The 26428-nt window shown below is 41.6% G+C and overlaps 1 protein-coding gene across 3 annotated transcripts in view; it reads right to left on the reverse strand.

Annotated features, from left to right (window-relative positions):
- The window catches only part of FLT1 (fms related receptor tyrosine kinase 1), a 122797-nt gene that overhangs the window by 78635 nt on the left and 17734 nt on the right, over window positions 1-26428 (reverse strand). For all 3 annotated transcript variants that reach the window (XM_048494633.1, XM_048494632.1, XM_048494631.1), the window contains exons 4-10: window positions 18421-18545; window positions 13940-14093; window positions 13721-13857; window positions 12309-12483; window positions 11460-11577; window positions 5292-5461; window positions 4986-5142 (exon numbers count right to left, since the gene is read on the reverse strand). In XM_048494633.1, the coding sequence (XP_048350590.1) occupies window positions 4986-5142; window positions 5292-5461; window positions 11460-11577; window positions 12309-12483; window positions 13721-13857; window positions 13940-14093; window positions 18421-18545 (1036 nt within the window). The remainder of the gene's footprint in view (window positions 1-4985; window positions 5143-5291; window positions 5462-11459; window positions 11578-12308; window positions 12484-13720; window positions 13858-13939; window positions 14094-18420; window positions 18546-26428) is intronic.

A 26428-nucleotide genomic window follows, 5' to 3' on the forward strand; every position in this document is an offset into this window, starting at 1 on the left:
ACACCGAACTAAACAAAAAAGTATTAATCTGCTGGAAAAAATGGCAACAGAAGGGGACAGATGAATCTCCCTGGGGAGAGAGTTCGAGAACTTTAGCAACACAGTCGAGAAGGCTCTCTCCCAAGTTGCCACCCACTTAATCTCAGAAGGCAGAGGCACCCGAAGCATCGTATCTGAAGATGTCCATAGTGGTCGGGCAGATTCATAAGCAAGTAGGTGATCCTTTAGTTCTGTTGGTTCCAAAACATGTAAGGCTTTGAAGGTCAAGACCAGCACCTTGAATTGTGCCTGGAAACAAACTGGAAGCCAGTGCAGATAGTCCAGTGCAGATATGGTCACTCCAATCATCATCCTGGCTGAAGCATTCTGCATCATTTGAAGTTTCCAGATACTTCTCACACACCCATGCATGCATGCTTGGGGCTGGGGGGTGGGTTGGATCAACAGTCTGAGAAATGAGCTATCCTTTTTTGAAACCATTAATTTCAATTTCAATTTCCACAAGGGGAGGAAGTAGTCAGAGAGTTGTCAGCCTTTCCAAACTCACATATTGTTGCTCAGAGCTCATAAAAGTATCTTTCCAAAGAAGGGTCTGATTCACAACAGACAAAGTGACTGGTCTAGCTAGTCTGCGTTCTCATTGTGTAACTGCACCTTCAAAGTGCTTAGCTCTTGAGAATTATCGGGGGGAGGGGGAAAACCAGCTTGACTTTTAAGGATACATCAACCTCTTAAGGAAGTTGGTTGTGCCATGTTTGAAGATGCAAAGATAATCACTGTGCTGGGAACCGTCTTATATAGAGAAGGAAGCCAAACAACTAGAGGAAAGCAGCGTATGCTCCTAATTTCGCACAGGAAGCTCCCAGCACCTCCTGCCTCAGTGAGATAAGAAAACTCCCATGGCCTATTCAGGACAAGGCCACCATTATCACCCTCAGCTTCACACTGTCCTCTCTCTACTCCACAATTTTGCTCCCTTAATGAGATCTTACCTCCATTTGCTTATAGCCTGCCAAATACAATAGTGTGATATATTTATAACTAAGGATGGGGAAGTTTTCCAGCTAAGAGTTTCCTTCATGTCACTTTGGCATGTCTGTCCAGAGATTCAAAGAACAAATTGGCTTCTTGACTGAATTAAAATTAAGTAATAGAGTATATTACTACTGAATAGTATTAAATCATAGGTAAAAGACAGAGGCTCATATTTCACAGAGGTTATAGTCATTAGCTAGCATGTTTTATCAAACTAAACTTTCAAAATTCTTTCTCTCCAATGTTGTACCCTTGATTTCTATTAGTTTTTTTTAATTGATCCATGGCTTTAAATCTATTGCTCACTTTACATCTTTTGTTGACTTTATTAAATATTTACTGTGATTTCTATTTTATTTTTAATTTCAAGATTTAGTATTTGTATGTCTTGGTAACTGATGTTTTTATGGTACGTTACCTGGATTCATCAGTTAAACTGAGAACCATGTTTGCCAGCCAGATCATCAGATATAATTTTTTTAAAAAATAAATGGTCTGCCATTGATTTTTCCCTTTAAATAAGGAGTTTCTAACCATTCTCCTTCAAGTGTAGTCTAGGAGGCATAGGACAGACAACATGGAGTTGAGAAGGATCCACTCAGCAGCGGTCGTGGTAACAGCAGAAGCAGTTAAGGAAAAGAAAACGCAGGAACCCAGGCGTTGTTCACTTCAAAGAACAGAAGGGTTTTATTCCTTGTTTCCAAAAGCACAAAACAGTCTGACAGAGTGCAGCGCAGCAACTGGATAACCAAAGCACGCATAGAGCAAACTGTTCTGTGCATATATATATAGACATACAACCAATCAGGGAGTAGTGATGCAATCACACTAGATGTGCTTAGTCATGGTTGCATCACCCACCTGAAACCAGGTGAAAGGTGGAGGATTGCATCAGCCAAGCTGTCAAGTAGATTTTGCTGATCTAATTGTCAAGTCCTAACAGGAGTTGTGGTCAGAGTCCTAGAAGATATAGGACTGAGCCCTCACTCTTCTATTGAAGGTCACTGGGTGACCTTGGGCTAGTCGCTCTCGCTTAGCTTTTCCTACCTCACAGGACAGGAAATGACGTTGGGTCCCTCCCTATTCTGGTGAAAATTGGGGTATAAATATGGCCTTAAAGAAGGGCATAAATATTAATATAAACATCAATCAGCCTCAAATGTTTCATACTTGAGCAAGATAATTGAACAGATATATTGTCAAAGGCTTTCACGGCTGGATTCAACTGGTTCTGGTAGGTTTTCCGACCAGAGGGAAGTCAGTGTGTAACAGACTTCCCTCTGTGATATGCCTCTGAAGATGCCAGCCACAGATGGAGGCAAAACATTAGGAACAAGATCCACCAGACCACGGCCACACAAAACCCACCAGAACCAATTGAACAGATAGTTTCTGGACAAATTTGAGCATTTTTGCATGCAGCGGGTTGTCTGGATCCCTTCCAATGTGGTTCAGGCCTGTTTCTGAGACTGAAACAGGTTTTGCCGCACTGGTGGATGACCTACTCATGAGACAAAGGGAATGCAACTCTGTTGATTCTCTGATATTTTCAACGGATTTCGATATTAATGATCTTGGAATCAATCTGCACCACATTTCGAGGCTGGGATGAGGAGGGACCATTTTGCAGTACTTCGATTTCAGCCCAGAGGGTAGGCTTCAGATGATAGTGCTGACAGACTGCGGCTCAGACCCTTGGCAAGACTCTAACTTGTACCCTACTCTTTTCAACACCTACATGAAATCACCAGGTGAGATCATCTGGAGATTTCGCCTGGATTGTGATAAATATGAGGATGACACCTCTACCTCACACTTCCAGCCACTTCCAGGGAGGCTGGAAAATTTGACATACTGCCTGGAGACAGTTTTGAAGTGGATGCAGGCTAATAAACTGAAACCTAATCCTGACAAGATGGAAGTGCTACTGGTGAGTGGTGGACTCTTATCTGGTGAACCAGATTTGTTTCCCCATTCCTGCACATTCCTGTTGGGTGACCTTGGGCTAGTAACAGTTTGTTCAGAACTCTCTCAGGCCCACCTACCTCAGAAGGTGTCGGCTGTGGGGAGAAGAAGGGAAAGGAATTTGTAAGCTGCATTGAGTCTCCTTACAGAAGAGAAAGGCAGGGTATAAATCCAAACTCTTCATCTTCCTGCACCTCCTGAATGCTCTTTGGAGGCAACACAGTGACTGGTAGTGGTGCCACCCCTGGCTGCTTGGAGCTCTGGATAGGGCTCTTAATTCCATTCTATTTACATTTTTTTCTATTTACATTTATATTCACATTAGATTTACGTTTAATTTTTCACTCATTCTGCTCTGGGTTGTCCTCTCCTTGAAAGCACAGGTCTGTGTTCTGGGATTACTCCCCTTCTTCCAGTCTTAAGGTTTTTATATTAAGGTTTTTATTTTGTTTTGGGTCTTCCATTCCTTCCCTTTCCCTATTTTTCTTTCGCTACTTTTTTGTTTTTTAATTTTATTAGATTTATACCTGGCTCTTTCCTGGCCAGAGCCATATATATTTTAGCTTGTCTTTAATTTTTTAGTGAAGTTTTTGTTTAGTTTTAATGGTTTTGAAGTATCCATTGTTGAAGGCTTTCATGGCTGGAATCAAGGGGCTGTTGTGGATTTGTCGCACTGTGTGGCTGTGATCTGTTTTTCAGGTTTGTTTTTGTTTTGTTTTTTTAAAAAAGAATTATTTATGTTTTTAATCCATTACCTACCTTGGTGACCTGATGGGAGCAGAAAGGCCAGGTATAATTTTTGTAAATAAAAATAAGTATCCAAGTGAATGGTTTTCTTCATCAAAAGAAGAAAAGGAACCTAACAACTTGGTCCAATGCACATTTCTTTGGAAATGTCTCATTTATGTTAATTTATTTCCAAATAGCTTAGTGACAGAGTTACAGAGTACCTTATGTGAAGAAGAAAACCTACCGAAAGTTGTTATGTTCCAAGCAATAAAGCTAAAGAATATTACAACTGTATTTCTCAGGAAATACAGACGCACCATATAATCCTTTGAAAAAGTCAGATTCAGGAAGGAGGTATAGTACACATCCAGCAAGAGAAACACAATATTGACAGGACTTATTCTTGAGGGCCTGCTCAATGAATACCAAAACAACATTTCTTTAACAGCCTTGTTCAGGTTATAGACAGTTAAGAGCAGTGGTGGGATCCAAAGGCGTACCTAGGCAAACCTGGTGCGACTGGTGAGATAAAAGGTACGAAAGGCTGAGAATCAATGAATTGCAGTACCTGAAAGGGATTAACCCAGTTCAGGGAGTTACATTATTAGTCGCAATTGCTATATGGAACCTTCACGTTCAAAGGCAGTATGCCTCTTGGGAAGGCGAGGGCGTGGAGATGGAAAAGCGGACCCAATTAGTAACCCTCTCTCGGCACACACAAATAATTAGTAACCCACTCTCGGGAACTGGTGAGAACCTGCTGGATCCCACCTCTGGTTAAGAGTCATGGTTCCTTCATTGAGTCAAAACATCTCACAGTGGGGACTTTTTCTTTTCCCATTGCCTTCAACATATCCTAATATTAATGTCTTTTCCAGTGTCTACAGTAGCTTCAGTTTAGTCATTTCAGCTTCAAGGGGTGTAATTACCAGATAAAACTTTTCTTCGGTGTACTTTATCAAGGTGCTAAAAATTGAGGTTTGTTCGGGGTTTCCCAAGTCAAAATGATGTGTATTATATTTTAATAATGTACAGGAAAAGGGTAGGCTGAAAATTTTTTCTCCTTGTTGCTGCTTCACTTCAATGCAGGAAAAGCTCCACACACGAAAACTGCAAATGCACGCATAATTAATTTGAAGCATGATTGATACTTTCTAACCATTTTCATAAGCAGGATGATAAATCTTATGAAAATAAATTGGTAATGAAATTAACAAAGGGGGAGCGCTGGGAAAAACATATTTAAAATGGCCTACCTTGACCTGGAGTGATTCTGTTGGCAAGGATTCCAAGTCCATTTAATTGTAGGCTGGGGAATACCATAAACCGTGCAAGTCAGGGTTTGCTTGCTGCCTACTTGATAGAGATTAGGACCAGGAAATGAGGACATTTTTTCGTAAATCTGAGGTTTCACTGTCAAAAGATGGAATACAACAGAAAATGGAAATTATTGAAGCAGCCTTTCTTATTGTCCTGAAAGGTAAACAGCAATTGCTGAACTAAAATAACTCCAGGTAAAAATCTGTTCCTTATCATTAATATGAATTATGCTATCAACTCACCATTTACTCTCAGTGTGACTGTTAGGTTTTTGTGCAAGTTCCATTTTGGGGTGCTCAGTAGTATAGTATAGTCTCCTGCATCTTCATCTGCCACATGTTTTATGGTGAGTGAATGACTTTTAATTCTATATCGGGCACACATTTCAGCAGCAGGTAATCCATCCTTCAACCTGTTAAAGGACAAGCAGAATGTATAATTGTTTACAGTGTCACTACTTATTCTGTATGTATACCACAGGTACCATTTTGATACCTGATTATGACTCCCAGGCTTCTGGGTTGGACACTGTGCCTCCCTGCCTCCCCAATTGCCCTCCCTGCCAGCATAAGGGACACTGACACCAGCAGGGTGGTCAAAAGCATGGTCATGACCCCGCACTAGCTCCAAGAGCCAATGTGCCCCCCACTCCTAGATAGGAGTGCCCATAACTAACAAATCACTGTATTTTAATCCTGTCTATTATTAATTTTGAAAGTATCCTGTCAATACTCCAAGGGTGACTGCAAGCTCAAAAAGGTTATGATTCTGTGTCAAATAATTCTACTTTATTAACAACACTTTCAGTAATAGTAAACAAACACACACACAGAGTCATTTACTCAATCAAGACGTTGTCAGCAAAAATACAACCAACCAAAAAATCTATCTAAATATGTTGTGCCAAACAGTTCCAAAAGGCGGAGTACTCTAATGAAGCAGCCATTATACAATACTCTAATTATACATTATACTATACTCTAATCAAGCATTCCATTATACAAATGGAAAATCCAGCCTTAGAAAACAAGAGTGGTATAGTGGTTATACCAGGATTTGGAAGTTTCAGCTTCACATCCCTACACAGCCATGGAAGCTCGCTGGGTGACACCAGGCCAGTCCCACCCAATCATACTCTAACCCAGCCCGACATAACCAAAGACTAAGCTGTCTAAATGCCAATAAAGGTCATTTGATTTGACTAAGCTGTCCAGCAATGCAACATTACTGTCACTTACACTTGCTCAGTTTCTGTTCCATTTAAAATGGCTAATGGAAGAGAGATGTTGGAAACAAAACTAAATGAAACAGGAGGCTGGTCTAAAACCAAAGCTTGACTAGAGGTGTGATATAACATTGCACTTTTTTTGCAATGAATTGCTTTTCTAATCAGCCTTTGTTATCATTTGAGCCATAGTACCTGTTTACAAGCATTTTGACAAAAGGAAAATTGATAACATGGTTTCATATAAAAGCACTGCAATACCCTGAAAAGAAGAGTATGCAAATTCTATATGAGAAACAGCTTTCTGCTAATACAGAATTTGCATGGAACGAGTTACGAAACAAATACAGAAATTAGGGGATGCAAAAAAAAAAATCTGGTACCAGGATTTATTGGTTTTAATATTTGTTTTGTTTTTCACAACTATTTCGGTTAGGCCACTTCACCATCAGGCAAAGCTGCACAGATTTCCACAGAAAAGCTTGTTTGCAAAATGAACCCAAATCTAAATGTAGCTCTCTTGTAAATGTCAATCAGCTGTGTGAGAGGAAACAGAGGCAGGGAGAAGTAGGCAAACCAATGAGATTAGGAAGGGTGGGGCCTCACTCAAATGCTGCCTGAAAGACAACAATGGATGGGTCAGAAGGGGATGGGATGCATATGGGGAAGCTGCTTGTCCGATGAATTACACCATTGACACTGAGCAGGCAGGAAAAATCAAAATGTCCATAGTGAATGGCCTTATAGCTTTAGATTCATCTGAGAGAAGTAAGAATATTTTCCTGCCATGCTGCTCTACTGTATCTGATCTACTCCAGGTATTCAGGGGCATTTTCCCCACAGACAGAATATCCTGGGATCATATATTCCAGGGTGTTTTTATTCCAGTTTCTCCCTTCGCACAGCTGCCAGTCAGCACATTCAGGCTGGGAGGAAGAACTCCAGTGATTTGTGCATGAGCCCCTGGTTTATTTTCATTTTCCACATGAACGTTTACATTTACATCGTTTACGTACTTTACGTAGATTCTGTTTTTCCAACGTTCTGATCGGCTGCAGCTAAGTGGCAGGGAGAGCAAGCAGCGACGCCGGAAAAATAAACCGGTTCGTGTCCCACGGTGTTTGCATGGGCGTGGGATCGGCGCACATTTTTCAAAAGAACCGCCAATTTTATCGTTTTTTTAAAACCGCAGAATAAGGCAAATCTCGCAGGGCAGGCCCAGTTTAGGCACAGAAGCCTTGTTGAGTTCATGCCCAAACCTGGATGGTTCACTTCCTTATCCCAGGATATATTAGCCATGGGAGAATGCCTAGGATAATTCATACTGTGGTCATCTGTAAAACAGACTGTGAGGCCCCTTCCGCACATGCAGAATAATGCTTCTTCAATCCACTTTCAATGCACTTTGCAGCTGTGTGGAATAGCAAAATCCACTTGCAAACAGTTGTGAAAGTGGATTGAAAGTGCGTTATTTTGCATGTGCGGAAGGGGCCTGAGAAAGAAGTGGACCAATTCCTTTATGGATGCGGGGAGGCGAGGAGGAAAGACATATGGAAAACCTCTCCAGCCTCTCAAGTGTTGGCCCTTGGATATATTCCTGAGAATATGAATTCTCAAGGGGGAAGTCTCTACTGTAGCTCAGCTCTTGCTCTCTACAGCAACACATCCACATTCCAGTTGTCGCCTTTTATTTTCAAGAAAAATGATTTTGCAATTAAAATGACAAGGGCCGGTATTAGGATAGGGACTTTCCAAACTACTTTGGGATAGTAAAAAGGAAATTGTGATGAACAATTTACTTCAGAAGCTGGAGTCCACAGGCCATTGAAACAGTGAATTAATTCCCACAACTAGAGCTGTCACCTTTTCACCCAACCCCCATGGATATATTTTTATTTATTCATTCATTTAATTTAAAATATTTATTAGCCACCTTTCTTCTTACAGAGCTCAAGGCAGCTTTCAAAATTAATAAAATGCATAAAAAGTAAAAACATAACACCAAAATTCAAAATCACAATTTGAGTGTGTGAAGCGTTGTCAAGTCACAGCCAACCTATGGCAATCACAGCAACAGGTTTTCAAGGCAAATAAGAAGCAGGGGTGGTTTGAAGTCCCCTTCCTCTGCAGACTGTTCTTTGGTGGTCTCCCTTCCAAGTACGGACCCTGTTTAGTTCCTGAGATCTGCTGAGATTGCACTATATCAGGCTACCTTCCTTCCCAATAATCACAGTTTAGTACTGCTTTGATTAAACACAGTCCTAAATAAAATAGTCTTCAGCTACCTCATAAAGATTGAAAGTGAGGAGACCAGGAATACCTCACTGAGGAGTTTATTCTGTAATCATGGGGCTGCTACTTTGATCGATGAGTCAGGGGAACCTCTCATGTGATCTTAATTCCCAGACAGGATCATGATAGACCTTCAGATATCCCAGTCCAAAATCATGTAAATAGAAACCAGAACCTTGAACTGGAACAGTGTAATTGGGATCTAGCTGAAGCTTCTGAATACACTTCAAAGGCAGCCCCAAGTAGAGTGTATTGTAATAGTCCAGTCTGTTTTATTTAGGGCTACAGTTCATGTAACAAAGGCACGGATCACTGTGGCTAGATATGATTGACCCAAGAATGGATGCAGCTGATGCACCAGCCAAGTAGCTATCCGGTTTAATAAGGCAACTTCTGTGTCCATCAACTTTCCAAAGCTGTGAACCTGGCTTTTCAAGGGGAGTATAATCCCATCCAAAACAGGATAGATCTCAAGTCCGTGGTCTGCCTTTCTATCAACCCAGAGAACAGCTGTCTTATCAGGGTTAAATTTCAGCTTGTTACCCTCATCAGTCCATTACTGACTCCAAGCACCAATTCAGAACATCCAAGCGTACCTGGATTTAGTGGGATAAGGAAGGTAGAACTGGGTGTCATCCACATATTGGTTATATCACAGCCCAAATATCTGGATGATATATCCCAACGGCTTCCTGTAGATGTTAAATAGCATGAGGGATAAGACTGAACCCTGCAGAACCCCACAGGTCAACAGCCATGGGGCGGAGGAGAATCCCCCACAAACCACCTTCTGAAACTGCCCCCCCAAAGGACTAAAACCACCATAACACAGTGTCCCCCCAGACCCAGATCTGAATGGCAGTTTCAATAGAATACTATGATATATCAAAGGCTACTAGGCAATCCAGCAGAACTAAGAGGATAACATTCCCCTTGCCTAAATCTCAGTAGAGGCCATGAATGAAGAGAACTGAAATATTCCCTGTTACAAACTCTAGTGTGAAGCCAGAATGAAATGGATCCAAAAAACCAGTCCCTTTGAAGAGCCCTAAAGTTGAGATCTTGACCCTTGCCCTGTTCAAGCACCTTGCTCAAGGATGGAAGGATGGAGACAGGCCAGAGGTTATGCAACATAATAGAGCCTCTAAGAGGGGGTTTTTTCCCCAAAAACCAGTCTGACAACTGCCTCCTTAAGAACAGGTGACACAATGGCCATCCTCATTCACCACTCTCATTACCCACTTGACCAGACTCCCTCTGGCATCTTTTATTAGCCAGGAAGGGCAAGGGTCAAGAACTCAAGTGGTAGGTTTCACCTTTCCAAGGATCTTATCCACATCCTTGGGCTCCAAGGGCCAAAAAAAATCTTCTGAGCACATGTCCACACTGGCCCCTAACCCAGAGCAGATCTGGGTGATTTTGTCTGCATAGCAAATTGATCTCAGCACAGCATCATGTGGTCAGAATCCAGTTCCCTGGGGCCATGATGCAAAAGCCTAGTATCAGCTATGTGAAACAGCTCAGCTAGACAATTAAGGGCAGAAATATTGGCTTCTCACCATCATAACTGCCACAAAATAAAATAGGCTCTAGTACCCGTTCCATGCTGTGTTCAACATGTCTCATTCTGGCTTTTCTGACAGCAAAACTCTAGCCATTGCCCATCCTTTTTCATCACTCTCAGTTCTGCTAAGTTCTGTCTGGAGGGAGGGAGTGCTTGGTGGGGTGATTGTGTCAATAGCCTGGGCCATGTTCCTATTCCAGAGAGTGGTGGTGAGCTCTAACAGTAACATTTATTTCCACAATTAAAGGCAAAGTAACAAACACTGCTAAAATGTTGGCAATCCTGCATACATCAAGCAAAAAGAACTGTAAAAGGTTTGTAGCATGGTATCCCTATTCAAGTATTCCTATTATCAATTATGAGAAGAGTGAAGGGTGATAAAATGTGATAAAATGTCTTTCTCTTTTCAAAAATCCTTACAATAAAGCACAAATGAATTAAGCTGTTGTGGGTTTTCCGTATTGTATGGCCATGTTCCAGTAGCATATTCTCCTGATGTTTCTCCTGCATTTGATGCAGGTAAAAAGTCAGGAGAAAATGCTACTGGAACACAGCCATAAAAACCGGACAACCCACAACACCCTAGTGATTCTGGCCGTGAAAGCCTTCGACAATACACAAATGAACTGTTTGAATGTTGAGGGCAACTTTTCCTATAGGAGACCCTTATACCTAGATGTTATGATCATACCTTATTTGTGCCCCTGCCAGCATAGCCAATTGGCCATACTGGCAGGAGCTGTTGGGAATTGTAGTCCATAACATCTGGAGTGCCAAAGGTTCGCCACTACAGTCCTAAGGGGATGTCCTCACAATTTCTCACCTTACAACTCAGGTGTTTTTAAATGAAAGAATTAGACATGTAAATATACATTCAGGGGGACTGACTCCACACAAATCTCTAAACATTTCCTATTTAATAATTTATTAGAGTATTACTGAACCTGAAATATTTACCTATCTTCCTCCAAGGTATTCAGGGAAGCTAAGTCAAAGTATCTTACTCAAGGCCACCCAGCGCTTCCTGGCAGAGGGAGGATGAGACTCTGATCTCCACAGTCCAACATTCTAAGCACTGGACTGCACCAGCTCATCAGTGTGCCTTCACTGACAGCCATAACTGCACAGAAATAAATAAGACCATTTTGTATATCCTGAAATGGTGGAACATGCAGTACGATTACAATTTTTTTATTGCATTGACTGCCAAATCCATTTCAGGACACTTTTACTCAACTGTTTACTTGGAGGCGAAAATAGTTAATCTTGAGAAATAATCTTGCCCAACAAGTAGTTGCTTTGTCTATGCAGAAGTAACTGAAATCCTACCATACAACCTCTGGGGTGGGAAACGCTTTCACTTTCATAGAAATTCGATAGGATTTCTTGCCAGACGTAACTTCCAGCACGTTTTTTCTTCGGTGCTTCAAACTGATGAATGCTTTATCTGATTAAAAAAAAGAAAACGGTGAGTTGAAGAAAGTCATTCTGAATCAAGAGGAATGCATGAGTTAGACCAGTGGGTCCCAACCTTTTTCCTACTTGCATACCCCTTGGCAACCCATTTCCCTAAAATGGCACGCTTATATTAGCAAAACCATTATATATTTTTTCTTTGCATACCCCCCCCCCCCACAAATGCTCTGGTGCATACCCCCGGGACACATGCCCCCTAGGTTGGGAACCACTGAAATAGACAATAGGATACATAAATGGGGCCTTATGGTATAATAAACAATATGGTAGAATATACAATATTAATAAAATCCCTGATTTATGCAAAGGTTTCTTGAATAGATATGTCGCATGAGCATCAGAGGCACAGAGCTGAGTGTAGATTTAGGGTTATGGAAAAGGAACGGACTATAACATGGGCAGTATTTCTTAATGGCCATCCATTTCCGCATAGGATTAATGAAGGTGGTGATTTGGTTGGAAGAGTCATAGCTGATGTCACTTTAAATCACTCAACTCAACTTGTTGACTGGTACCATGTGATAAGCTGTTCATATGCAGCAGCTCACCATTCAGAACAGGTCCATCAATTAGGTCCATCAAGCAGGCTACCAAAAAAGTTAAATCCATTTGATATTTTTGATGACCAAGAAAAAGAAAACAGAAGGAGTTAATCAAAGCTCCAAAGCTCCAAACATAGCACATAATCACAGTATTTCTTACCATAAATGTGGACAGTTGCATTAACCAATCTGAGAGAAGGGCTACTTGTCACGTTGCAAGTATACAGTCCTTTATCAATATCACGAACTTTATCAATAACAAGAATACTGTAGAATACATTGGCTCCATAATTCCTTTGATTAATGCTTGAAGTTATGGTGCCTCTTTTGTTTCTCTAAACAGAAAAACATTGACAGGGAAGAAAAATTAACATTGGCAATTACGATTTGTGGTTTATACACTGATAACTCAAGATTCTAGTGGGGAAAGTATTGCAGAGATGCAAAAGTTGACTAATTCACTGCTACTCAGCAGACCACACAAATGACCTATGTGAAATGGGGACCACAGCACTATAACGGACAGCGTGTTGTTACCAGACTGACCCATGGTGGGTGGGTTGGTGCGGGTTCTATTTTAAGACAAGCAAGTCTCTACCCATCCCACCAACTCTTGGGGTGCCTAGCAGTGCCGTGCCAAATTGGGGGGCCCATTCTCTGCATTGGCTAGTCAAAGGACATAAACATATAAGCTCCAGTTATATTACAAACTACTGCACCAATCTTTGTGTATAATGTAATCATTAATATTATTATGAATCCTAGTTATTGATAATATAAACATTTGTAACATGAATCTTCTATTACATAAATAAAGCTTGGGTTCCACAGGACTTTAACCAGCAACATCTAATGAATTCAGGACAAACATTTTATACAAGGTAGCTATTGTGAAGAATTGGGGAGGGGGATAGGGTATATTCAACCTTCTGCCTTGGATTCACTGGAGTGTTTCTGAGGCAAAAAGGATTTCTTCCAATGAAACACAAACATCTCATGTCCCCTTTGTGGGAGGGCATGCTTGGTTGCAGCAGTGGCAATAGGTAGGTGAGAAAGCACTCTGTGGGCTGATATCCTTCCATCTGTGGAAACAGTCCAGTATATCCAAGTCATTCACATAACTGAGATCTTGGCAGAAAAACTGCAGTGTCCTCTCTAAATGTGCTTGAGTTGGAAGCTCGACACTCTCTTCAAGCTAGATGGTCTTAATTGCAATTGTTGCAAAGAAGTTCAGAACATAAGCAGAGCTTCTCCAAAGATCCGGCATCCTGTTTCCCAAAAGTGGCCAGTCAGTTACTTCCAAGAAGCACAGACGCAGAGAAGGACTGACTTAGCTGACACTGGGCAACAAACACCAGATCGTGATCAAACTCATCAAGTTTCCATGCAAGTTTCCAAGCTTCATAGGTTTCTTTTTAGTAATGATGATAAAATGTACAAGGTTGTTGTACAAAAGCTGGTTCATTGAATACAGCAGATGAGGATCAGCTGGAACATATCTAGCCCAGATGCCTATTGGACATACTCATCATTAGTGAAGTGTTTTTATTTGGAAAGAGAAACAGCACCTACCTCACCAGGATAGTTCCATGTTATAAGCGGTCTCGTGTTCCAGGATGCAGTGACGGTACAATTAAGAACAAGGTTGTCTCCTTTTAGTAGCTTGACTGGTCTTGAGGCATTTAAACTGACATTTATAATTTCATTGTCTACACAGCACACAAAGACAGAAAATTAGTCATATGATTGCACAGTAAAGTAACTGAAATGAACGGATGGATGGATACTTACTTTGCCTGTATGTCAGATACGTTGACTTGTGTCTATATCCACCAATTGTTGCCTCACATTTGAAGAGCCCTATGAATTCAAATGTGGCATTTGGTATTATAAAACCTTTGGTACTATCCCAGATAGTCTTCCCGCTGGGAACCGCACCTGCAATCTAACAATGAAAATTATTCATTATTTCTCTTTATCACTCCTCCTTTGGATGGCACTTTGCACACACACTGTCTTGCAGCTAAATTCTGAAGAAATTGTAACTTCTGAGCTGTCTTCACAAGCCTTATATAGAAATCTAAAATAGATGTGACTTATACATGGAGACTGGCCAGATCACACTTTTCAAAGTATGAGCATATTACTTGCTGTGTATGTAGATATACCCTGGGGTCAGGTGTCAGAACGTGCCTTGGTCGAGTCTCGGAAACAAGATTCCTGGGAGTAAGATTCCTTAAGGGCTGAGATCCCCACAATGTATGAGCTTCCCTTCTCTTCTAAGACTCCAGGAAACAACTTCCTAACCAGAGGAGGTTCCAAATCAAAACTCATTGGAACAAACAGACTAAGAACCCCAGGAGTGGAATTCTGCACCTCCATCGCCTGCAAAGTCACCCTCAAGAACAAAGCAGGTTGAGAGACATAGACAAAGCATGGATCAGCAAAGGATCACATCTGGCAGCTCAGGGCATCCTGCATTCCAGTCCCATGAAGGAGAAGACCACTGTCTAGATCTTTCACAGGGTAGGGAATCCCAGGGCTTCAGATAAATTAGGTCTCAATTCCCATCAGCCCCTACTAGCATGGCTAATTGGCTGATGGGAATTGTAGTTCCTGAACATCTGGCCAAGAGGCTGTAGTTCCTGAACAGCATGGCCAAGAGGCTGATGGGAATTGTAGTTCCTGAACATCTGGAGAGCCGCAGGTTCCCTACCCCTGGTCTAGACCTTTGTAAGCTCACAAACCCAGTTCTGGCAATAGGGCAGAACAGGGCAGTCAGCTGTCTCTTTTTAAATCTTCAGTGGAGCTGTAGCCTTTGCTGGTTTAACAGCTCTCTAAGCTGACGTATACTGTGCCTGAATGGCTCCTGTCCAGCTCTCCAACCACTGCCCCTACACACAGAGTCTGCTCCAACTGGCCTTTGCACCCTGTACCTTTCTCCCTAGTTGTTCTGGTAGAGCTTAGGTCACCAGTCAAGACTGCCCACTCCATGACGAACTTGCCTTCAATGCAGTTGCTGGATGGATACCTGGGCTAGATAAATAGACTCTTCTATCACTGATAGATAAGTGTGTGTGTGTGTGTGTGTGTGTGTGTGTGAGAGAGAGAGAGAGAGAGAGAGAGAGAGAGAGAGAGAATGTACATGAGTATACACACACACTCACACACACCTTGACCTAGATAGCCCAAGCTAACCTAATTTTGTCAGCTCTTAGAAGCTAAACAGGATTGGCCCTGGTTAGTATTTGGGAGACCACCAAGGAAGCTCTGGTTTGTCATGCAGAGGCAGACAATGGCAAACCACCTTTAAACATCATTTCTGAAACCCCAGTAGAGATGAACAAGATAAATGGAATGTGCCATCCAAATCCAGCCCTAAATGTGGAGAGTGCTATTGCTAAATTTCTATCTATTATGGACTGAATGGGAGAAATGGGAAGAGTGTTATCTCTCTGTGGTAACAAGGGAACATGTTAGCTAGCATCATATCTAACCAGAGAGGTACTGTAGCTGCAGAAGAATTGTAATGCTACACCTTGTGACAAGCAGTTTTGCAGTATCTAGTCTCATTTCAGTATAACATTTGCCACTTTTCCAGTTGTTCTGGATATTTCTCAGCGTAAACGCGCCACCCTTCGACGCGATTTTACAGTAGTCAAAATCCAGGTAGGAGCTGCTGAATTTATGTGATTGGAGGGGGGGGGGGGGAAGCAAGCACTTTCTCAGTAAAATATAGCACCTTCAGTGACCATGAATCAAAACTTGGATCTGCAAAGGAAGTTGCCTCCCTTCATTCTATGCAGTCAGAAGAAAGATGTTTAAATAGAATCAACAATCATCACATTGAACACCAAAGTGACACAGTAGAATATACTTCCTTATCTTTACAGCATCTGCTAAGAAGCCATAATAACCATTGAAATAATGGGAGGAACGTGTCCTATACATGTAAATACTGTCTGTTATTTTATGGCATGCTGGCTGACATTCTAAAGGGTCTTCGATTCGAGGCATTCTATTGTGTCAACTGCTGCCCAATATAAACATTTCCCATTTTATTCCCTTAACCGATTTATCACTGTATATACAGACACTGACAGTCAGTGGCATGCATAACCCTCTGCTACAGCGGAGGTTCCATTTGTTAGGAAGCTTCCACTGAAGCCTGACTACAAGGTACCTTCTTCCATTCAGCTTTAATCTATTTTAAAATCTATTTTAAAATGTTAGGTAAGCACTTTAACATATTGAAAATTCATTGATCAATGCTCATCGTGATCTATTACCTGAACCTACCTTTATTATTTGTTTGTTTGTTTGTTTGTTTATTCATTTATCTGTCTGTCTGTCTGTCTGTCTGTCTGTCTGTCTGTCTGTTTGGGGCATCAAGTCACATCGGACTTATGATTACCCCCAAAAATTTTCAAGGCAAGATACATTCAGAGGTGGTTTATCATTGCCTGCCTCCATGTCATGCCCCTGATATTCCTTGGAGGTCTCCCATCCAAATACTTGGCAGGGTCGAAACTGGGAGTGTCACCTAGTAAGTATCCATGGTGGAGTGGGGACTCAAACCTGTGTTTCCCAGATCCTGGTTCAACACCTTAACCACTACACCAGGTTGGCACTTGAGCTACTGGTGAAATAAATAGTAGCCCATATGTTTCATCAGACTTTTACTGACAATGCTTTCCTACACAGAATTACTCCAGTCTAAGTGCACTGAGGTTAATGGGCTTAGACTGGAGTAACTCTGCAGAAAACACTGAAAGATACACTTGGGGTGTATCAGGCTCTAGCAGCAGATGAAACTGAAAAGAGAGCTTTAATGGTCGGGAGGGTAAAATAAGAGGTCTCCTTAGCTGCTGAGTTCTACACAGCAAGAGGAGATGACCTGCAGAAAACTTGGGGGGGAAACGTTGGCAGTTTTACGTCCTCAAAACAGGATAGCTCGAGCAGAAATAAGGTATCTGCCAGGGCCATACATCTAAGAAAAAAAGGTATCCAAGAAATAAGGTATCTAAGAAAGTATTGGGGAAAAAGCTGTGTGCATCCTCAAGATCATTTTCCCCATCCTTAGGACATCTTATTTCAAGCGCTGTGTTGCAGCGAATGAACCCATATCCTCAAGAAGATGCCTCTATGGTCTTTTATCATAAATAAGTTAGGGGAAATTCCTAGAGCATTACCTGGAAGTGACATCAGATCCTCCCCAAGAACCTTTCCCAAAATTTGCCAGGGGCAGTTTGGGTGCCCTAATGGCATCTATCTCAGGAGAGGAAAGAAGCATTTGCTAAGTGGAAGCATTAGATGATGTAGTTTGTAGAAGAGGGAATTTAGCTTTGAAGTAGTTTGTAGAAGAAGGAGTTTAGCTTTGAAGTACCACAACTGTTTGCATGCAGAAGTTCTATGGACCAATTTCTAGCATCTTTAGTTAACATAGAAGGTGCTGGAAAAGACCTTACTAAGTGTGCGAAGTCTGAGTAAATACTGGGCTAGCTAGACTAAGTGTTGATTCAGTAAGCAGCAGTATACATTCATAACCTCTTTAAAAGGTTGACTGGGAGTCTACAGTCAGTGTAGGCTTCAGCAACTTGCTTCTTTTTGGTGCAGTAAGAACTCACAGGAATTAATGCACATTAGTAATAAATATTCACTGGAAATCCTATTTTAGAAGTGCATCCGGTACTCAGATTCGGTTTGATTATTATGAAGACTTTCTCTGAAGTTAGATGGATATGATTTGATTTCCATCATCCTCTGAGACAGTTCTTTAATGGTGTGCAGCCTATGAGGACCTGTCTTCTAGCTTCCTGTCAACACAGGATACAGACCTAGTGTCTCTGTACTGTTCTTCCAGCTTCAGAGGTCAAGCTTTGGGGAAATTAACTTGTTACTTTATTAACTGGAAATTACAGAAAGCCTAGTTTGGCAGCATTTTTAACACAGTGAAGACAGCTGTTGACTATGTACAAGCAGAACTTTTTATGCACAGACTGAACTTCATAACTTTCGAGCACTGTGAGTGTCTAACTGCTTCCAGGGGAGGTTGGAAGTGCTAAACCCCACCCAAATAAGGCCCACCTGCAAATGCTTTTAAGGAATTTTAAAAACACTGACAGACTCCAAACCATGTCACTGACTTCCTACATCTCATACGGCTTGGAAATGTATTGGCTTCTATTTGAAAATAAAACTATTATTAAATCATCTAAGGATCATGCAATCTGTACAACAAAGAATAAAACTTTTGGAAAGTAAAAAGGTACCTTTCTTAATATAACAGGAATATCTGGTGCTGTAACTCTGCATGGAATTATAAGCTCTTGTCCAGCAGTCATGAGAATAGTTTTCGGTTCATTACTGTGCACCTCTACAAATGGACTGTGTGTATCTGCAACAGAAGAATAAAAGGAAATTAAGTCAGGAGGTCCCTGGACACAGTGCGTAACAGACTTCCCTCTGTGATACACCTCTGAAGATGCCAGCCACAGATGCAGGCGAAACATTAAGAACAAGATCTACTGGACCACAGCCACACAGCCTGGAAAACCTACCACAACCAGTCTATGCTGGGGATAATTAGGAAAGGAATGGATAATAAAACTGCAAAGATTGTCATGCCCTTATATAAAGCAGTGGTGTAATTCACACTTGAGTAATTGTGGTACTCCAGCTATGGTCGCACATCTCAAAAAAAAAAGGATATCGAAGAGATAGAAAAAATGCAGAGAAGGACAACAAGAATGATTGAGGGACTGGAGCATTACAGAGACATGGTGGAATGAGGAGAACCAGTGGGATGCTGTTATACCAGGCTACAGGCTCTATAGGAAGGATAGGATAGGGCGATTGGGGGTGGAGTTGCCTCTTACATCAAAGAGAGCATAGTATCACATAAATACAATGCATAGATATTCCCTACAGAATCACCAGGATATCAACAGTGGAGGACAGTTTAATATTAGGAATATATTATCGCCCCCCAACCAAAGTGCACAAGAGATTCTGAGATGAAAAGAAATTAGAGGCCAACAAAACAAAATGTAGTGGTAATGGGTGATTTTAACTATCCCCATATAAACTGGAAAATGCATGTTCAGGTCATAGTAAGGAGAGAGCATTCCTGATTACGCTAAATGACTGTGGCTTTCTAGAGCAGATGGTTGTGAACCAAACCAGAGAGTGTGATCCTAGATCTAATTCCTATGGACCCAGGACCTGGTGCAGGAAGTCAGTGTTGTTGGAGCCGACAGGGAACAGCCACCAATGCTGTCAGATTCAGCATCTCAGCATTTTAACAAGGGCAACTACTAACGTAGTTACATCTCGGGCCTTCAGAAAGGGAAATTTCAAAGATGAGGGGGATAGTGCTTATAGCTGGAAAAAAAATCAAGAGAGTCAAAACTGTCCAGGATGCTTGAGGTTATTTAAAAACACAGCAATAAAAGCTCAGCTGACAAGTTCACAGGTTAGAAAAAAAGGCACCAGTCCAAAAGAAAGCCACACCATGTATAATCAAGAGAGGTTATGAAAATATCGAAAAAAGAAAATGTCTTTAGAAATGGAAGTCCAGTTTGGCTGATGAAGAATATGAGAGGGAAACACAAATGGTGGCAAAGAGAAGCAAGTTAGCTGTATGTGAGGCAAAAGGATTATGAGGAACGATGGCTGCAACATCAAGACTGTGCAACAAACAACAGTTCTTCAAGTACATCAAAAGCAGGAAGCCAAAGTAAGGGAAGCTGTAGGCCCTGCTAGATGACAAAGGAACCAAGTGTGTGCTAAAAGTTGGCAGGGAGATTGCAGAGAAGCTGAATGAATTCTTTGCATCTGTCTTCACCCAAGAGGAGGTGAGGAACATTCCTGCACCTGGAACCAAGCTTCTTAGAGGCTTAACCGGAGAACTAGCTTAAGATAGTGGTAGACAAGGAAGAAGTTCTGGCAGCTATTGATGTCCAAATGTTACCAAATCCCCTGCCCAGATTGCATTCACCCAAGAGTTCTAAAGAGCTCAAGCATGAAATTGCTGATCTTTCTCACTTAATATGCAACTTATCCCTGGAATCAGGCTCCATCCCTGAAGAAGACTGAAGATGGCCAATGTCACACCAATCTTAAGAAAGGATCTAGGGGGGACCTGAAATTACATACAGTCAGTTTGGACATCTTTGCCCTCGGTAAATTAGTAGAATCTATCATTAAAGATAAAATTATAAAACATGTAGAAAAGCAAGACCTGCTGGAGAAAGAGTCAGCATGGCTTCTTTGCAGAGGCAAATCCTGGGTTCCTACAAACTTACCAGAGTTCTTTGGAGGGTGTAAACAGGTGCATGTGGGACAGGGGTGAACCGTGGACATTGTCTACTTGGATTTCCAAAAGGCTTCTGAATAAAGTTCCCTCACCAGAGACTGCTGAGAAAACTTCCAGCAAATGGCTGAAGAAATAAGAGGGGAAGTCCTCGGATGGATTAAAAACTGCTGGCGAAACAGGAAACAAAGTATGGGTGTAAAATGGGAAGTTCTCTACAATGGAGAGATGTCGGGAGTGGTGTCCCCAAGGATCCGCTTTTGGGGACCAATGCTCTTTGAACCTATTCATAAAATGACCTGGAAGTAGGGGTGGGTAGGCGTGGTGGCCAAGTTTGTAACACCCCTGGGTCCACATGCCTGTTTTACACTCCCTCAAAGAACTCTCAGTAAGTTTTATAATTTTGTATCTTTACCGATAGATTCTACTAATTTACCAGGAATACATGTCAAACTGACTGGCTCAGTAATTTCCCGGTCCCCCCTAGATCCTTTCTAAAGATTTGCAATATGTGTGACATTGGCCATCTTCCAGTCTTCAGGGATGAGCCTGATCTCCAGTGGATAAGTTGCATATTAAAGTGAGAAGATTCAGCAATTTCATGCTTGAGCCTCCTTTTTTTTAAGAAACTCTTGGGGTAAGAATGCAATCTTGGGCCAGGGGATTTGGTAACATTTAGTTTACTCAATGGCTGCCATGAACTTCTTCCTTGTCTATCACTATCTAGCTGCTTAGTTCCTCGGATCTCGGCCTCCTCTAAGAAGCTGGTCCCAGGTGCAGGAATGTTCCTTTCACCTCCCTCTTGGGTGAAGACAGATGCAAAAGAATTCATTCAGCTTCTCTGCAATCTCCTGCCATCTTTTAGCACACCCCTTGTTCCTTTGTCATCTTAACGGCTCACGCTTCTCCTCTTTGCTGGCTTTCCCTGCTTTTGATGTAATTTGAAGAAACGTTTGTTGGGCTGGTCTTGATGTTCAAGCAGCCATGCCTCATAACTTTTTTTTTGCCTCCCCTTTACAGCTAAAACCTTGCTTCTTTTGCCACCATTTGTGTTCCCTCCTCACATCTTCTTTCATCAGCCAAACTGGGACTTCCATTTTCTAGTAAAAGACATTTCTTTTTTCTGGATAATTCTCTCTAACCTCTCTGTTACAATCATGGTGGCTTCTCTTTTGACTTAAGCGTGCTGCCTTTCTAACCTGTGGGTTCACATTCCCAGCTTGTTTCTTTATTACTGTGTTTTTAAACAACCTCCAAGCATCCTGGATACAGTTTTGATTTCTTGATTTTCCCTTTCAGCTTCCTTAAGCGCACTATCCCTCATCTTTTTTGAGTAGAAATTTCCCTTTCTTAGCTTTTAATGTAATCGGCATATTTAGTAGCGCTAATTTGTTCTGCATGCTGAGATATCGAAATTTGACAGCATTGTGGTCAGCTTGTTCCTATCGGCTCATCAACACTGACTTCCTCTGCACTACCACCAGGTCCTGGGTCCCACATAGAATTAGATCTTAGGATCACTCCTCTCCCCTGGTTGGTTCCACAACCATCTGCTCTAAGCCACAGCTCAGCCTAGCATATCCAGGAATGCCTCTCTCCTTACTATGACCTGAACATGCATTTTTCCAGTTTATATGGGGATAGTTAAAATCACCCATTACCACTACATTTTTGTTTTTGTTGGCCTCTCTAATTTCTTTTTCCATCTCAGAATCCTCTTGTGCACTTTGGTCAGGGGGACGATAATATATTCCTAATATTAAACTGTCCTTCACACCTGGTATTGATATCCACAGTGATTCTGTAGGGGAACCAGCTCCCCTTGCATTGTCTAGCTCCCCTTGCATTGTCTTGCAATGTTGACAGAGAGACATTTTTCTCTCTTTCTCACAATGCTAGTACCAGGGGGCATACATTGAAAATGCTGGGGGAAGAATTAGGACTAATAAAAGAAAACATTTCTTCATGCAACACATGATTGGTGTTTGGAATATGCTGCCACAGGAAGTGGTGATAGCCACTAACCTGGATAGCTTTAAAAGGGGCTTGGACAGATTTATGGAGGATAAGTCGATGTATGGCTACCAATCTTGATCCTCCTTGATCTGAGATTGCAAATGCCTTAGCAGGCCAGGTGTTCCGGAGCAGCCGCAGCAGCAGCAGCAGCAGCAGGAGCAGGAGCAGCAGCAGCAGCAGGCCATTGCTTTCACATCCTACATGTGAGCTCCCAAAGGCATCTGATGGGCCACTGCGAGTAGCAGAGTGCTGGGCTAGATGGACTCTGGTCTGATCCAGCAGGGTCTTTCTTATGTTCCTATGTTCTTAAGTATCTCACAATGCAATCCTAAACAAGTCTATTTAGGAGTAAATCCCACTGATTTCAATAGGGTAGGTGTCATAGGACTGCAACCATAGACTGCAATCTTATGTTCTCTTCCTTGGAAAACAAAACTATTGAATTCATTTAAATTTTTTCTAAGTGAATATGAGTGGAACCGAGCTACACAATCATTTTCTCCTAGTGGTTATGGCAAATATATTTAACATTAAAGGAAAAATTAAAATGCTTCCAAAACCAGTGTGGTTTTATGGTTAGACTGTTAGCCTAGGCATGGAAGATCCAGGCTCAAATCTCCACTAACTGTGAACCTAACTGTGTTAGCAGGAGTGATATAGTGGTTAAGAGCAGGTGCATTCTAATCTGGAGGAACTGGGTTTGATTCCTAGCTCTGCCGCTTGAGCTGTGGAGGCTTATCTGGGGAATTCAGATTAGCCTGTGCACTCCCACACATGCCAGCTGGGTGACCTTGGGCTAGTCACAGCTTTTCAGAGCTGTCTCAGCCCCACCCACATCACAGGGTGTCTGTTGTGAGGGAGGAAGGGCAAGGAGATTGTAAGCCCCTTTGAGTCTCCTACGGGAGAGAAAGGGGGGATATAAATCCAAACTACTACTCCTCTTCCTCCTCCTCCTCTTCTTTCTCTTCTTCCTTCCTTCTTCTTCCTTCTTCCTCTTCTTCTTCTTTCTTCTTCTGAACTTGGCCCAGTCAATTGGTCTCTGTCTAACCTACCTCAAAGGAGTGTTATAATGACAAACTAGAACGAGAACCCTGAGGTCCATAGATAAAATCAGGGATGAAAATTTTAAAGTAAGCCAACCATAATATAAATCCAGTGAAAATTAGGGAGCAGTCTCAAACAAAATTAATTTATCTAACAGCAAACTGATTTTTTTTAAAAAAAGAGCCCATGTTGCTCTAGCCATGTCCATATTGTCTTCTCAGCAACAATATCTTTTAATCAGCATGAATAAATGAACATTTCCAAAAGCCAAGGAAAAATCCTAAATTTTGAAAGGAAGCAAAGATTCTCTGAATCTACTTCAACATATGTTTAGAATGAGCAGACTTGTACATAGTCATTCACGTGGTGGCCTGAAGTGAATGAAAATTGTCCTAGTCAACTACAGAAATTTCACAAAAAGTGATTATTTTCTCTCTCTTTTAGACTAAAAATGTCCAGGAGGCAACCTGGATAGGATGGCAACAAACCAGGTGCTTTCAAAGACATTGGATAATGCACTTTCTATGCATTTTCAGCGCACTTTAGCAGCCATTTGCACTTGCAAACAATTGCTAAATTGCATTGAAAGTGCATTATCTCATCCGTGCGAAAGTCATCACCAACCTTTCATAAAGTAAGGCAGAGAGTTTAAAGGGCATAGGTGGGAAAGGGTCTTGAACTCTTCCCTGGGATCATGCCTCCCTGATGGTTTTTTCTCTTGATGGGACTCTAAAACTAAAGCAAACCCAACAGGAGAAAACCAGAAGCAAAGAAACAGATCTGGATGGCAAAGAATGGGCAGAGAAAAGCTGACCATCTGTCTAGTCTTGCAGTGATTTAAATTAGTTGGTTCTCTGCTTCTTAAGGAAGCATGAACCATGTTCAGGCATTCTACCATCACATCTCGTAACCTATAGGGGCACCGGAGAGCAAGAGACTAGTTAGTAGACACATAAACACACAGGAAGCACCTTTATACTGAATCAGATTATTGGGCCATCAAGGTCAATATTGGCTACTCAGACTGGCAGTAACTCTTCAGGGTCTTGGGCCTTGGAACAGGTAGTTCATATCACCTACTTTTTGGTACTTTTTAACTAGACATGCCAGGGATCGAACCTGGGGCTTTCTGCATGTAAAACAGCCTTTTCTACTGAGCCACAGCCCCTCTCCAAACAATATTTGAGCAAGTAATGGACCTTCATGGTCTTTCTTGCAAGTGCCATTCCAGCCAATTCACAAAGCGACTCCTGTTTTTTCCTACACAGTTCTTTTGCTTTGCCCATAGCTAGCAATACCTGTTTGGAGCAACTGGTTAATGAATTTGTCACATATGACAGGACATATGCTCAGGCCATATACAAATATGCTCAGGCCATATACAAACAGTTTGTAAATATGAGCAACGTGATGACTACTACACAGACCATACCTAACACTTGATCACCATTGTGAGATTGCCTTGAGCCATCTCTTGTGGCTCAAGAAAACTGTGTTTGAAGCTACCTGCTGTAGTGTTCACCTGTTGATAGAACAGGATCAAGAGAAAAAGGACCTGGGCATCACATGGTTCCAGAAACAGAAAACATCTAAATTGCAGTTCTGGAGAAACAGATCTCTTTGTTTGCAGTAGGATTTATTTGACATATTGCAAGAGTCACATGCATTCAATTCTCTCAGCATAGGAGAAAGTTTTGGTTGATTAAGAAGAGATGTTGATGGGGTACTGGCAATGTTACTTTTTTATTATGCACTAAAAACCAGAACAGTGTCTTAGTTACACCAATAGTTCAAGAGGGTCATATCTGATAATACGAAACTATTCTGCAAATGCGCACTGGAACTGAAAAGGTCAGCACGTTGGTAGGAAAATAACACTACACGTACTGTGATTGCCAAGGACTTATTTCAAAAGAAAGACAAAAAAAAACCCCTTGCTTATGAAAACAGCCTAGCAACATTTTGCAATATTATCCACGGAAAGACCAAAAGAGGTGTTTTTTCCCCAGAGGTTGTCACTATAAAAGAGGGTCACCAGATCTTCGTATCTCCAGTGCAACATTACTTGTTACTACTCCCTTAAGACTCATTTATCCTTGTCACAAAATTAGAAGCTATTTCCCCAAACCAGCAAACTTCACAAAGTAATTTCCTGTATGCATAACCTGTAAACCATTATAAGTACAAGGAAGAGCTGCCCTCAAGTGTGACAGAAGTGTCCACAGACAGAGTGTCACCACCGGCGGATGCCAACAATGTACGAGTGAGGGTCATCACAAGTCTTATGGCCATTTTAAAAAGAGGGACAGAAAACTGGTACAAAATATGAAGAACATTCTTGCTCTATGAGATATATCCATCACATACTGAAGCGATAATAAAGAGCTCATGAATGGCACTTGTTTGCTTCAAAAACACTAATGACTAGAATAACACCAATAAACATGAGGATTTTTTTTCTGAATTACAATTGCACATTTCAACATACCAGGTAAGCCTCTGCATGAACGGCTGACAGACTTTAATGCCATCACGTTAGACTCTTCGACAAGGCAATTAAAAAAAACCCGTTATGCTCATCCATACAAGATCCCGCTAAAATAATGTTAATTGAATAAATAAGAAAGCTACAAACCGCTAGGGCAAAGAAGAACTGATTCACAAACTCTTCGTTCAACCCCAAAGGACCACACTCTGTCAGGTGCCACTCTGTCAGATGCCACACACACACAAACATACAAACAGCCCTAACTAAAGTATCAGTTGGCTATAGGAATAAAAGGCACAGCTTTACAGCACTTCAGACAAAGATTTGTTAATCTGAAATGCAGCCATGTTGGTTGGGATCAGGATCCCAAAAGCAGTGTGTTTTTCTGTGTCGGTGCTCGGGGAGGTGCATATAACCA

The sequence above is a fragment of the Sphaerodactylus townsendi genome, linkage group LG04 (genome assembly GCF_021028975.2).
Source record: "Sphaerodactylus townsendi isolate TG3544 linkage group LG04, MPM_Stown_v2.3, whole genome shotgun sequence".
NCBI classification, from domain to species: domain Eukaryota; kingdom Metazoa; phylum Chordata; class Lepidosauria; order Squamata; family Sphaerodactylidae; genus Sphaerodactylus; species Sphaerodactylus townsendi.